Source organism: Zonotrichia leucophrys, chromosome 2 (genome assembly GCF_028769735.1).
Source record: "Zonotrichia leucophrys gambelii isolate GWCS_2022_RI chromosome 2, RI_Zleu_2.0, whole genome shotgun sequence".
NCBI lineage: Eukaryota > Metazoa > Chordata > Aves > Passeriformes > Passerellidae > Zonotrichia > Zonotrichia leucophrys.
The window spans coordinates 86,275,584-86,289,451 of NC_088171.1; the positions used below are offsets into that span (position 1 = coordinate 86,275,584).

General features: G+C 43.5%; 1 protein-coding gene across 10 annotated transcripts in view; it reads left to right on the forward strand.

The window, feature by feature from the left end:
* The first annotated feature begins 2,955 nt into the window (after positions 1 to 2,955).
* The window catches only part of FHOD3 (formin homology 2 domain containing 3), a 378,395-nt gene continuing 367,482 nt past the window's right edge, over positions 2,956 to 13,868 (forward strand). For all 10 annotated transcript variants that reach the window (XM_064705593.1, XM_064705583.1, XM_064705585.1 and 7 more), the window contains exon 1: positions 2,956 to 3,494. In XM_064705593.1, coding sequence (XP_064561663.1) covers positions 3,330 to 3,494 — 165 coding nt within the window. In that variant the 5' untranslated portion in view covers positions 2,956 to 3,329. The remainder of the gene's footprint in view (positions 3,495 to 13,868) is intronic.

Below are 13,868 nucleotides of genomic sequence, written 5' to 3' on the forward strand. Positions count from 1 at the left end.
AGGTCAGCAGGTAACACAGCCCATGTTGTCTCCTCCAGGTGCCTCCTCCAGGAACGGGACTGGCTAGCCCATGATACCACTGAAGGCACAAGGAACACAGCCTGACCTTTGCTGGCAATTCCTCGGAGCTCCTGAGCGCTGATTTTGTTCAGCATGACTGAAGTAAATGCGCTCTCTCTCTCTCTGAGAAGGCCTTACCTTCCATGATGGGGAATGGGATGAGGCAACCTCTTATGCTGTTCTTGTCGTGTCTGTGTCTTTCCAGGTGCAATGCCCATGGTGCCTCATGGCAGAGACTTCCAACAGGTGGTATCTGACTGTTTGCATTTGACTGTGCGTTAAGGTTTTTTTAAAAGAATCTCACATTCATTTGAAAGGCTGTAGTGGAACAGTGAGAAGGAAAGTCTGTCTGCTTGCCTTGGTTTAGCTGCTGCATTGAATAAATAAAACCTGGAGAGAGAAGAGAGAGGAGAGAGACCATTTTCCTGCAGACTGCAAAAGCAGGCAGTGAGTGAGGAAAGGACATTTCCCTCACAACTTTGCACCAGAATCATAAACTGGTGACTGGAAGAGGAGGGAGTAAACTATGTACAGCCCTGGCTCAGGCTGATGAGAAGAGACTGCAGATTCAGAAGGCCCCTGAAAAATATGTAGAAAGGTGGGAAAACATTCAAATGTAGAATTTAGGTGTGTATCTCTCCCTCTACACTCACACTTATGGACCTTGCAATGTTATTCTGTTTTATCCAGCAGATTTGTTTTCTCTTTCTACCTGTATAAAGTGAATTAAAATTCAAGTAAAACCCAGATTTTGAAATTCATAGCCTTATAGTGGTTTGGAGGTGTTTACAATTAAGAAATAATTGTAAAAAAGCTCTGGCTAACTCAGGATGCTTTGATGGTTGGATTGCTCTATTTTCCTTCCATCTTGGTCATAAAATGTCTCTCCACTGGCCACCTTGTATTTGGAAATCCAGTTGAAGACCACAACATGCAAGTAATAGCTCTTCCTTATGGGATTTAGAGTCTTTGGCTAGATGTTGAGCTTCAAAGTTATCTGATCTCTGTTAGCTCCAAGGATGGCAGCCATCCTTTGTTTTCATTCTCCAGCACTGGATGAAAGAGAAGCTGATGCTGTCACATAGATTCTATTCAAAATCATGGCTTCCATGATTTATTTAAAACGGCCCTCCAAGTATTAATACCTCTGCAATGAGGCAAGTGCCAGATTTTAATTTACAAAAACTCAGAGTTAATACAATGAATAGCAAGGATGGCAATCTTATGCCACCTCATATTAACCACTGATTAGCAGCAAATGTAGAAATTTGCTTTACAAAAATGGAAGTTGAATGGCAATTTAACAAATTATGATTAAGAAAACCAAAATATCCTGTTTAACTTTCACTCCACATGGTGACAAAAATATATAACAAAAATAAGCAGACAGATATACAGCAGTACTGTTTTCTCTAGAAACTTACTTCCTGTTACTAGAGGAGATGTGAAAACAGATTTCTTTGCCAAATAGGAATTTTAAAATAATTAGATGCAAAAATCGCAACCGCATTCAACTTCTCTTTTCTTAAAATATGCATAACTGCTCGCAAAACTGAACCATGACAAGTTAGTCCCAAGAATAATAGAAACAGGACAGACCATGTGTGGACAGAAATCCCCTTTTCTCTCAGTTCTGACAAATACTCCCAAGCCAGTAATCATTTTGGGAGGAAACTGTTGCTTCATGCAAACACTATGATCTAGAGGTCATACTTTCTTGCCTAAGACACATTTCTGTGGTAAATCCCCCAGTTCCCACAGCACTTCAGGTCTTGCCCCACAGGCCAGTCTGTGAAGGAAGAAAGGTTATAAACAATGGATTTAAACCATGGAGCATCCCTTTGGGCAGATACTCAGCCTGTGCAAATGCAGCCATTCCCACAGGTGAGACCCTTTACTCTCTGTATTTCACCTGTGACTTATTTCATGGCTCTTCCTACACCCCGTGCCCCCAAGAGTGCAGACCAGGGCGTGCATCCTGAATGCCCAGCCAGGAGGTTGCAGACAGAGCACAGATTCACCTCCAAGAGCAAAGAGTGCAGTGCTCTGCCCTGTGCTCACCCAGGAGCTTGGCACTTTGTCCTCATTTTTGAAAGAAAGAAAAGAAAGAAAAGAAAGAAAAGAAGGAGCAGGCCTAAGGCAAGAGAGAGCCAAGACAAAAAGACAGGCAGCCTCCTGTCCGGGATGGGAAGTCTGCCCAGGCCCTATGCTCTGGGAAGCCAGACGAACCCCTGTATGCACAATCCTAATGGCAGAAAGGGTGTCATACAAATACAGAAAAACGATCTTGTGTAGAATACCCACAAGGTTTCAGGTCAGTTTCTAAAGAATACCCACGTTACAGGTCAATTTCTAAAGAATACCCACAAGGTTTCAGGTCAGTTTCTAAGGAATACCCACGTTTCAGGTCAGTTTCTAAAGAATACCCATGTTTCAGGTCAGTTTCGAGAACTTTTTTTTTTTTTTTTTAAGCAGGTATTTTTAAAACTTTTATTTGGAATTGGGGAAATATTACACTGAAGATTTAGGACATCTGGGACGTTTGTGACAGCAACACCGAGCTCAGTACACGCGCCCTGTTGCCGGGAGCCAAGGGTGATGCAGCGGGCGCGGCCGGCGGGCCCGCTGGCCCCTCTCCCTCGCTCCGGCCCTCTCGGTGTGTATCTCCGTGCCCAGGGTCCCGCTGCCCCCCCTCCCTCTCTCTGGGCCCCTCGGTGTGCGCTCCGTGCCCGCGGAGGCCGGCGGAGGCGGGGGCTATCCCGGCAGTTCTCCCTTCCCGCCCGGCCGCGGGGAGGTCTCCTCAGGCCGGGGGAGGCGGGGCGGCGGCGCGCGGCCGCGGGGGGGCGCTGCGGGCCCTGAGCGCGGCCTGGGGGCTGCGCGTGCCGGCCACGGCATTCCCGCTGCCCGCTCGGCGCGCAGCGGCCGGGAATGGGGGAGCTGCTGCCGCCGCCGCCGCTGCTGCCGCTCTGCCCGCGCCCCGCGGCTCCGGCGCCGCCTCCTCCTCCTCGCTCGGCCTGAAGCGCGCTCGCACTCGTGGATCCCGGCGGGGAAGGGGCCATGGGCCGCCTCCCCGAGGCGCGGCGGCTGTGAGGCGGCCGGCGCTCGTTCGGGGAGCCGGGGAGAGAGGCTGCCGGCGGCCGGCCAGGCTGCGCCGGGGAAGGGAGTGCCGCTCGCAGCCGGCGGCGGGCGCGCAGGCAGCACCTCGGTGCCGGTGACTTGGGGGTGCCGCTCCCCGCCCGCGCCCGGCCGCGGCGGTGGATGGATGCGCCATGGCCACGCTGGTGTGCCGGGTGCAGCTGCTGGATGACACCGACCCCTTCAACAGCACCAACTTCCCCGAGCCCACCCGTCCGCCGCTGTACACCTTCCGGGAGGACATCCCGCTCGCCACCCAGCTGGCCGGGGTGCACCGCCTCCTCCGCGCCCCGCAGAAGGTACCGGGGGAGGGCAGGGGCGAGTGAGTGGGGGGCGCCGGGGAAGGGCAGCGGCCTCTCCGGCAGCGCCCGGCAGCGGGAGCGGAGGCCGGCGGGCGGCCCCCGGCCCTGCGGGGCGGCAGCCAGGGCTCCAAGCCCGGCGGCGGGGCTGCCCCGCCGGCTCCCCTCCTCCGCTGTCCTTAGTCCCGGCAGTATCGGCATCTCTCTAAGTCCTGGGTAGAGGCCCCTGGGAACGGCGGAGGGGTTCCCTCTGCTGCTCTCCCGCGTTCCCAAACGCTCTCAAGGGCAGCTACCGCCTCTGCTTTAGCTATAGCTGCCTCACTCCTTCCCTAGGAGAAGAAAAACCTCATCACATCAGAGGCCAAGTTGGGTATCAAGTACTCGGTGCCTGTCCTTCGCTAGCGTTGCCTGGGTGTCTGGGGATACTGCGGGATAACGTGGTGTGTGTCGGGCCAGCCGGGCACGGTCGCGCCGGCAGGACCCGGGCTTTGCCTGGTTGAGATTTAATGAGCCAGGCAGTTCCAGCCGGGGCTTTGGTAAAAATAGCAGCGTCTGCTGCCCTTGAAACAATCGGTGCTATTAGTCCCTCTTGCGAAGAACTGCAGCATGGCCCTTGTCAAGTCTTACCTATCTCTTCTTGCATGCTTCTAATACATGTGCTGGCATTTGTAGCTCTGCCCTTGAAATCAGGCAGCCGAGCATTATTCTTGAATTTTTAGTTTTCAAATCAATGCCATTGATTGGCATAATAATAATGTCTTTTCATTATTGTCTTGTATCTGCACATTAGTTCTGTGGAGTGCACTGAAGAAGAAAGGAAAAAATGCCCACTTTTTTTTTTTTCTACAAAGTAAAAGTTGTAGAAGTTTTATTTGCTCTGTGATGAAGTGGGAGGAAAATACTCTCTTAACATCACTTGTTGTATTATGCTCATGGGAGCCTGCGGGAAGATGACAAAGGGCTGTGTGTCCCCTTAGATTTAAGGATATCCAAAACCCCATAAAAGTATTTCAGAGAAAAGCTCATGGAGCAGACAGAAGTTTTGCATTTGTAGAACGGTTTCCTCGCATAATAGTTGCCAAGGATACAGCATCCAGTGAACAGAGCTCTGCCTAAAGCACAAAAACTTTGGAAGCTCTTGGTGCGCTGGGTCAATTCTGTTTTCATGTGCTCAGTCGTCCTCAATTCAGAGAGTGGTCCCATTGTTTTCATGGGAGGCTTTTTTTTTTGTGGAGTTAGAGCTAATTAAAAGAAAGGCAAGATGGATTCTGACACCAAATGAAGTGAATAAAGAGATAGTTTAAAGTCTGGATTTAGAGTTAATTCAACTTCATTTTCAGCAATATTTCACTTTGTTATGTTTTGCTTTGGTTTGAATACTTCCCTGACAATTTTTTATAACTTTTTATGCTAACACCGCCACTAACTTGGTTTAGCATCTTAGGAGCCAGCCAAAATCCATGGCCATTTGCATATGCTTCACTCCTGCCCAGTCTTTCTGCGTGCAGCATTTCTCAAGTTTAATTAATGTTTGGAAAGTATACTTGCAGACTTGTGGTGAGAGGTGGCCTGTGTCCCTAGAGGTGCTGTAAACCTGGCTATTGAAAGATAGCTGCTCTGATAGAGGCAAGTCCTGGCCCAGAGAGTTGTTAATCTGTGGTTCTGGCTCTTCCAAATACTTTGTTTCCGTTGTGAGGGTGTAGGCAGGCTCATTGAAATCTGCTTACATGGTTACAGTTACCTTTGTGTTTGCAGAGCCTCCTGTTTCTGCCTTAATTATGTCTTGGTTTCTACCAGGTAAAAAAAAAAGGGTTGGTTGATTAGACTTGTTTACCTTTATTCATTATAATGAAAGCTTAGTTCCGTGTTTGCACTTGCAGTCAGGGCAGCATTTCTGTGTTTGGCATTACATCTTTGTACCTGTAAATCTGTAAAATAAACTGATTTGTGTTGCCTTTTTTTTTTTTTTTGGGAGGTGGGCCTATTCTTTCCGCGGCCTTTCCTCAAGACCTTATTCACTGGTCTATGGAAGATCACCACATTATTTGACTAAGAAGAATTTTGCTCCATTTCACCCAGAGATTAGGGCAAATTCTGATCTCAGAGGAATGCAGCTGTCAAAGCGGAGCATAGGTTGAAATTCAGGTGTCGGTTCACATCAACGCATCTGAGGTTTGATTGATTAATTACTTGAAAATTGCTGAGCTAATGGATTGAGGGTCAATTTATCATCACGGTGACTAGAGCAAAATATCTTGAAACAGACCTAGGATTTTCTAGCTCAAATGGTGTCCCTGCCCATGGCATGAGAGTTGGAACTTTGAGGTCTCTTGCAACCCAAGCCTTTCTATGATGATGATGATGATGAAATGCATAGGAACACCAATGTGTTCCTAAATATTTTCTGAAGTTTTATAAACTGGTAGCCTTTTTGCCAGCAGGTTTGAATGATCAGCATTATACCTTTTTCCAGCGAGTTGCTCTTGACTTGGGTGAACATTCACGTACTGTCTGAAGAAAGCTGCCAGCTTGTTGCCTTCACACCACTGGATGATTTGCACATCTTTTAGATGATCTACTGCTGTGGGAAGCACTTGATAGGATGAAGTCAGTGTCAGGAATCCAGCTCACTTCAGTGGGGTCAGATTTCGCCACTGCTGTCTTGAAATTAGTAATGACGACAGTGTAGTGACTGTGGTATTTTTGTAGTTAGTAGGATAACTTGTATACTGCAAGTCATTTTAAGTTAAACATTATAAATAATTATTAAGAAAACCATTTAAAAAGTAAACTAAAAATGCTTTGACATTCGGACCTGTCATAGTATGTCATTAGTAGCTTTTTTGTAACCAACAGATGTTCTTGCTTGATTCCAAAGAGCAGGATTTCTTCACTCTAGTTCTTTGAAAGTACAACTCAATTTTGCATGTTGGTTTTACTGCTTCTTTTCTTTAAACTCACACTTCTACTTGAGTTAGGATGCAAGTCTAGATCTACACTCTGTCTTCTGAGCAGCAGTGTTTTTAGATCCTTATGGAGATTCACTGGGAAGTTAAGAAACTGAGTTCTGGGATGGTCTTTACAACCCTGAATAATGTGGAGTACCTAAGCTGGTTGATACGGAAAACCGATAAGAAGAGTCTTTGCAATCTTTACTTCACTTGGGACTGGGTGCGTAATTGTATCCTCCTGCCTCTTTTTTTCCCTGCTTCTCTCTGTGCACATACTTTTCTCTACATCCATATCTCTGGATACAGCAGCTTGTTGTTCATTGGGTTGCGCTCAGCTCTGTCTGGCATGCACACTGAGCCTCATGGGGCAGGACACTGTCATCAGGAATGCTTGTTTCAGCTATGCCCCGTGGTTATGAGTGATTTGGTCCTAGATAGTAACACACTATTCTAGCTGACAATGCAATCAAGTACCACAAATTCTGTTACAGTATTTTAGCCACATTTACAAATTCTTGCTGAGTAAGTATGCCACGTTGCAGAGTTTTTGTGGTTTGCCTATACTGATTTGGCTGCCTAAGGTGCCATTTTGAATTTGGCTTTTATTGTTCACAAGGATTTTAGGTCACTCTTACTGTCTGTTGCATGAAGTAGAACTGGATCTAGTCTGGACTCTGACTTCAGATGTCCCTTTTGCCCATTTCTGTGAACCTTGGGAAAATTCAGAACTGGGTCTAAATTTGTGGCTCAGGCCCTGTGCCAATAATGCTCTTTGAATCTAATTTGGTACATTGGGTTTGTTGGTTTTGAATTGCTTTGAGTTACTTGATACTTATAACTTGCTGGCATAGGGTCGCTCAGGAGAGTAGCTATATATACATGGCCAATGTCAAGTGGTGTGCTTTTTTTAGAGATCTTCTTCATTATAACTTATTCACATAATTACAGCATGCTGGATATGTTGCCATAGTCTGTTTTCACATGCCACAGTAGTGTCCAGTGTTGGGGCAGCTCTGTAAGGAATACGTCTTTACAATAATAGGATGTCACACTGCCTAATTTATCAAGAAAATGTTATTTGAAATACTTTGTGTGACAATGGAAAGCAGCAACAAAAAAAACTTTCCATATGGGATACTGGTGGAGACAGTGTAAAGGAGAGTTATAGTGCGATAAGGATAATTGTTTTGATGTCCTGTTCCCTCTGAGAAAGCTGGAGACAACTTCTGTGTTTAAATGCCTTCCAAGAATTTGTAATTAGGAACAGTGTCATTCAGAAAACAGTGGTATAAGCAAATAAATCCAGTGAGTGCTAGAGGGATTTGGGAGTTTCATTCATAAAGAAGCCATCCACATTTCCGTCTTCAGCTGCTGTGATTTAGCCCTGCATTTAAGCCAGGGCTCACTCTGAGGCATGGTGTGATGTAAACTGATAGCAGGGATAGTTCCACTGGTTGTGTCCTGGCATGGAGCTCAGCTCTGGCATTGAACTCAGTGCCAGGCTATACCCTGGCAGCAGCCTCAGGTTTTCTGAGAGCGCTAAGCCTACCAGCTGGCTCCTCTTCCCTGGGTTTCCTTGGCATTTAGTAATAATGCATTGGTCCACAGAGGCTAGGCATAAAAAAAGAAAGTATGGTTTGAATCCTGATGTAGGTACAGCTGAGGAGAGCATTTCTCTTCTCTGAAGAGAGCATTTTTGGGTTAGTCATTATGTTGTTAATGGGAGCTGAAGAATAGAAGATGGAAACTGGAATATTGTCATTTTCTCAGGGAAAATGAACCCACACCTAAGGGAAACTGGCTGGTATCTTCTGCAAGTGTTGCTGCTGAGGACTGGGAAATATTTTAGTCGAGGGCTGTAAGACACATAGGCCTTTCATATTTTGCTTGAGGCAGGTGGACATCTGCCTTTTGTCATCCTTCGAGCGGAGAGGGGATTTAACACAAATGTTGTTTCCAAAAGATTTCCAAAGTATTATGACTCTAGCAAGTATTTCTGGAGCTGACAAATTCCTGTGCTTCAAGACATTGATCCTGTGGCAGACACATATGCTTGAATTTTATAGGGAATTATTTATGAGGGCAGAGTGGGGTAGGATACTGCTCTGTCTCCTGACTTGACAGCACAAGCTGCATCAGAGTCCTCTGTGAAGCACACTTTTCTGGGGGAGTATGAACACCTGCCCTAAAGCACAACTGTGAAAAGCTTCTCAGTCTCCACCAGCTGACTGTCTTCTGTGGTGTGGGCCTTCAAAGGAGAAGAAATACCTGTAGAACAGATACAAAGTAATTGTCAAATGCCTGGCTTTGCCTCTGGAGTTTAAGGTAAGGGGACTTTGAAGTTCCTGCACGGTTCTTCTGACAAGTTATGGTTTGGGCAAGTTGCAGTTCAATTCAGTTGTTTGATCCAGGCTTAAAAGCTGTGTTGTAAAATCAGGGGCACAAATCTATCTGTCTGTCTGTCTATCTATCTATCTATCTATCTATCTATCTATCTATCTATCTATCTATCTATCTATCTATCTATCCCAGAGACTCAGTTTCAGACTTTGACACCTGTCCTGCAGGTCACTGAGTTTGGCTGATCATAGCTCAAGAATGATAGGAGCGAGTGTACTGGTAGTTCTCAGGATTCCACTAAATTTTTAGATCACAGATCAGTCAGATACAGCCTCTGGAAACTCACATCATCACCCTGTGTTTCCTGGTGGTTCTTAGTCAAAGAAAGGAGATTAATAGGAAGAAGTCTGACCTTGCTGTTATCCTACCACAAATCTCATATTTGCAGTTCCAATTTTTGATGCTTGCTCTCAAAACCAGTTTGTAGATACCTCATTTTATCCAAATTCTTCTTGTGTAAAGATTACTAGTGGATTAACCGAGCAAGAAACTAAGATGACTGCAGTTCATATCTATGTTGGTAAAGGAATAGTCAGATATGTGGGACTTGCTCTGTTGCAATCTCCTCTTCCTGCGTTGTTCCAAATAAGAACAAAAGTTCTCACAGAAGTTTTATTAGAGTTTTCACTTCCTAGTGCATCCACAGCCATCCTACCTTGCCAGTAATTAGGGTCTAAATGAGAATCCCTTTTCTTTCTGTCTGATCTCACTCGCTGGGTTGTGACGATGAGCGATGAGCGTTACAGCCTTTGTGCAAATGTATGCAAGGCAGCTGGGCTGTAGCTCACCCATCCATCACATTGTCACTAATGACAACCCTACTTGGTTTTACAGGCCATTTCTGTGGCTGGAGTTCAGCCAGGACAGGTTGGTACCTCTACTCTTTCAAAAGGTGTTTTGTATTTCTGAGTGATGCGAAGTGGTCTGGGGCTACACAGCTCCTTTGGAAAATGCTGCTTCAGTAGGCTGAACCCATGTGCTAAGATATTACTTCATTACCAGCTCAGAGGAAAGAGTGCCAGCTACTTACACCTCTGTCATCACTTTCCACACAACCTGGATTGTGTTATATTAATATTAACTTTATATTGTATTACAGTTACTAATAAGACAGCAAGGAATGTTGTTACATATTTTTAGCAGTGGAACAAGTTGGGACAATAGTAGCAGTGAGCTCTCTAGTAAGCCCAGCTACCTAGAAACATCTGCAACTGTCTGGCATAGGAAACTATTGAAGACTGTCCACGTCATCAGCTCAACACATATATACCACAAAAATGCATTGCAGTTTCCAATTTCCAAGTTAAAAAGGAGTAATTCTGTCATTCCCAACATTTTAAGGATGCTTAAAAAAAAAAAAAAAGCTTAGACTTTTTTGTTTACTTTCAGTATGACTGCTTGACTTTAGTAGTCATACTTCTCAACTGACCCTCTGTGTATTTTGTGAGAAGGATATTTATTTATTTTATTCCAGAGAATCCTGGAAAATTGCTAATTTTGGTCCTGCATGCCTAGTTGCTATCATTAAATATGGGCAATGCATGCATTAGTTTTAATCTTTTGGTCATATTGATTATCATTTTGCATGGTAGTGATCATCAGGCTGAATAGAAAGGATTGGGGTAACTGGAAAAACAGCTTCATCCGCTTTTAGTTCTAGAGGGGTTTGTATAACAAAATATATATACTTGGAAAAATGAAACAGACAGTGTTGTCTTGTGTTTACTAACAATTAACTCTTGTGTTTACTAACAATTAAACTCTTAGTTTCGGGATGATAAGAAGAAGTTGCATAAATAAGCAAGTTGTAATACAAAGTAAAATCAGGTATATCTGGCTACATGCAGTGGTGGGGGGTTGTGTATGGCTTGAAGCTTTATGTTCATCAGTCACAAAAGTAGTAAGCTGTATCTTGTGCAGTTGTATTGCTTTAACTCTAGTAGCATGGATAAAGCAATACACTTTTCCTCATGTACACAGCATGCATGATTCTATTGGAATAAAATGCACTTACAGATAGGGTGTATTTCCCTATTTAGGAAAGAAGATTTATTTTCATAATGGTTTCTGTATTTCTTCTCTTCTATAAGCTACAGATTATGCCAGTTAAAAGGATAGTTTTAAGCAACTTTCATATTAGTTAAAAAATAAAAAGGAGGGACATTTCAGTGTTGTTCCTTGAAGCTAGCTGCTTCAGGTTTACTAATGTGCCCTTCAAACTTTGCAAGTGAAATTGAGAAAATAAGTACTTTCTTTAGAATTGTGAATATACTATTGCAGCCACAAGTAGCAGCATTGCAGGTAAAGTAGCTGCTCCTACTCCTGGTGAGGTCCCTGTGGATTTTGTGATTAGTTTTTTTTGGGATGGCTTTATTTTTGACAAGGAGAAGATGAAGTCCCTGGACTCTGTCTGGTGGTTTTTCTCTGCATGTTCAGTGTGAACCACCTGACATGATTTGGGGGCTGGCAAAAAAGGCACTTGTAGCTCTCACAGCTGTGCCAGCCAAGTTGCTTATCTGAGTGTCATATGCCAGGTAAAGCTAGTTGAAAAAGCACATTGTGTCTGCTTTCTTACTTCATTACTGCAAGGCTTGCAAGGAATGAGTGTAGTAGTGGAGTGTGCAATCAGGAAACCAACAAGAATCTCATCTGTACTAGTGAAATGGCAAATAGGATCTTGTGCCTGTTTTTCCTCAGTATGGAATTAAAGTTCTGAGTTTTCTCCAAATGCCAGTGATGAACCCATTCCAACTATGGGGTGGACATTAATAGACTTCTAGTACTTGGAAAAACTTAGCATTTTACGGGTAGTGAAGAAATCAGAAAAAAACCACATATCTATGCTCTGTTTATTCCCATACTGCAGCAGCTGGCCCTGGAGCATGACCTTTGACTCCCCACACAAAGGGTTGTTATTTTCCCCTTCAGCTCTAGCATTGTGAGGGACTTGGCTTGTGAAAATCTTGAGTCCTCTGCCCTCTTTAAAGGAGGTCTTGGGTGTCTCTGTTATGGAAGACCCTTCCAGGTTTGCCAGGCAGAGAATTAAGGATACCTGTTTCAGATTCCTGAAATTGTAAGATTTTTCTGTGCTGCCCTGCCTCATAGGCAGGAAGGACCTCATTGTCTGTCTACTGTCTAAAAAAAGCTAGTGAATTTGCACGATTTTCTTTGTGTTTTGGTTTGGGCTTACTTATTTTTGTTAAAATTGGTCACCTTCAAAAAAGGTAGGGACTAGGAAGCTTTATAGTGGTGTGTTCCAAGGAGATGCAGATTCACGTATATCTCATTATGGAACTGTGCTGGTCCTAAGGCTTTCTGAATTTCAGAAATCCCCCTCATGAGGCACATTTCATCACACTCCTTCATTTAGGCATCGTTATAGGAAATTGTAATGTGATTTGAAAATAGGTGTTTTGTAAAAAAAAATGTGTTACCGTGGAAGAAAAAGTGCTGCTAAATTACACTGTTTGTGCTTTTCAGTCTCTACGTGTGTTATTTTAGTGTTTTCATTATTCTTTTTCAAGTACTCTACCATGCTACTAGTTGATTTGAGTTTCAGTTATAAATGCAAGCAAACTGCAATCCCAGTGGCTATGAGTAAGGCAGGCAGGCTTCATTCACAGGTGGAAAAGCAGTGTATTTTATTTCAGACGGACGTGACTGATTTATCCTATATAACATTCTAAATGATTAATGTATTGCAATGATCATTGCTGGTCACAGCTGAAGGGGTCTCATCTTACTGTGAATTTTTTTGTTCTGGTTTGATCATAGTGCATGAGGTGTTTTTGTCTCTGACTACACAAGGCAGAAAGAAATGCAACTCTTCTGGGTTTAGTATCCACAGTTGTGTTTGCCTGTGACCTGAGCACTTCTGTAGTGTCTTATATACATCCTTCACTTTATACTGTAGTGTTGCTCATTATTTTGCTTGTTATGTCTCCTTTATTTTTTGCACAGAAGTGACCTTGAATAACTGCAAGTAATGCACTTAGATTTGTTATACTTGCCTTGTAGACAGTAATGTGTTCTTGTTTACATGCTGATTTCATTTGTTCCTTTTTTAGCCTAATTAAAAAGTCAATTTGTCTGCAGTATTGTTTCAGCTACTGTATGGTAGCATTACTGTATGCTGCTCTGCCTTATGTGTGCGTTACTGTTGTTATGCTTCTTCTAGACTGAGCCTTGTCTGGGAAGAAAAATGAGTCATTTTTCTGACAAAGCTGAGAGTTTTGGGGGAAAGTAGTGGAAGAAAATCCTCATCTCTTACAAGTTAAAGAAGTGTAGTTTCTGAGGCTTAAGATGGGTGTCTCAGTTCAGATGCTGCTGAATTTGCCAAAACCTAAAATGCTTTTAGGTTTTCTGTCTTCTTAATTTTTTTTTGCTTAGTTTTGAAATGTGGATGAAAAAGCCACCAGTTATCACTGTGAATTTATGTCAAGCCTAGAGTGTGCCCATATCTTTGAGTTTCTGAAATTATTGTTCAGAGACTCTGAATCTGGTTTTTTGGTGCCTTCATTTCATCTTGCTAAAGAAAAGTGATCAGCACTCAAAAATGTGCCCTTTGAAGAAATGACCACCTGTAGTAAGTTTGAAATCTAGGAGCTTTTTATAATGGAGAGAATTATCTCAAGATACAGAATTCTTTCTTTGCTAATTAGATGTGCCTATAACTTATATAAGTGTTTGGCTTGAAAGTCCTCAGAATATGTATGTATTAGTTTTAGTATTTTTCTCTCTTTCATCAAGGGGTTTGAAGTAAGTGTTTCCTAGTGGTCATTTGTATAAAGATGAAGAGGAATAGGATGCTATTTAGGCTACTTTCAGAGGCTGTATAAAAAAAAAAAAATATTGGTCCTGGGAAACTGGTAACAGAACACAGCCATAAGCTTCCTCATGTCATTGATTAGTATTCAACCATAGTTTTAGTGTACGAAAGTCTTTACTGTTTGATGAATCATTTAACTGTGTCCTAAAGAATAAGTTATTGTATTGTGGGGTCACCTGTTTTTGTTTTGATAGT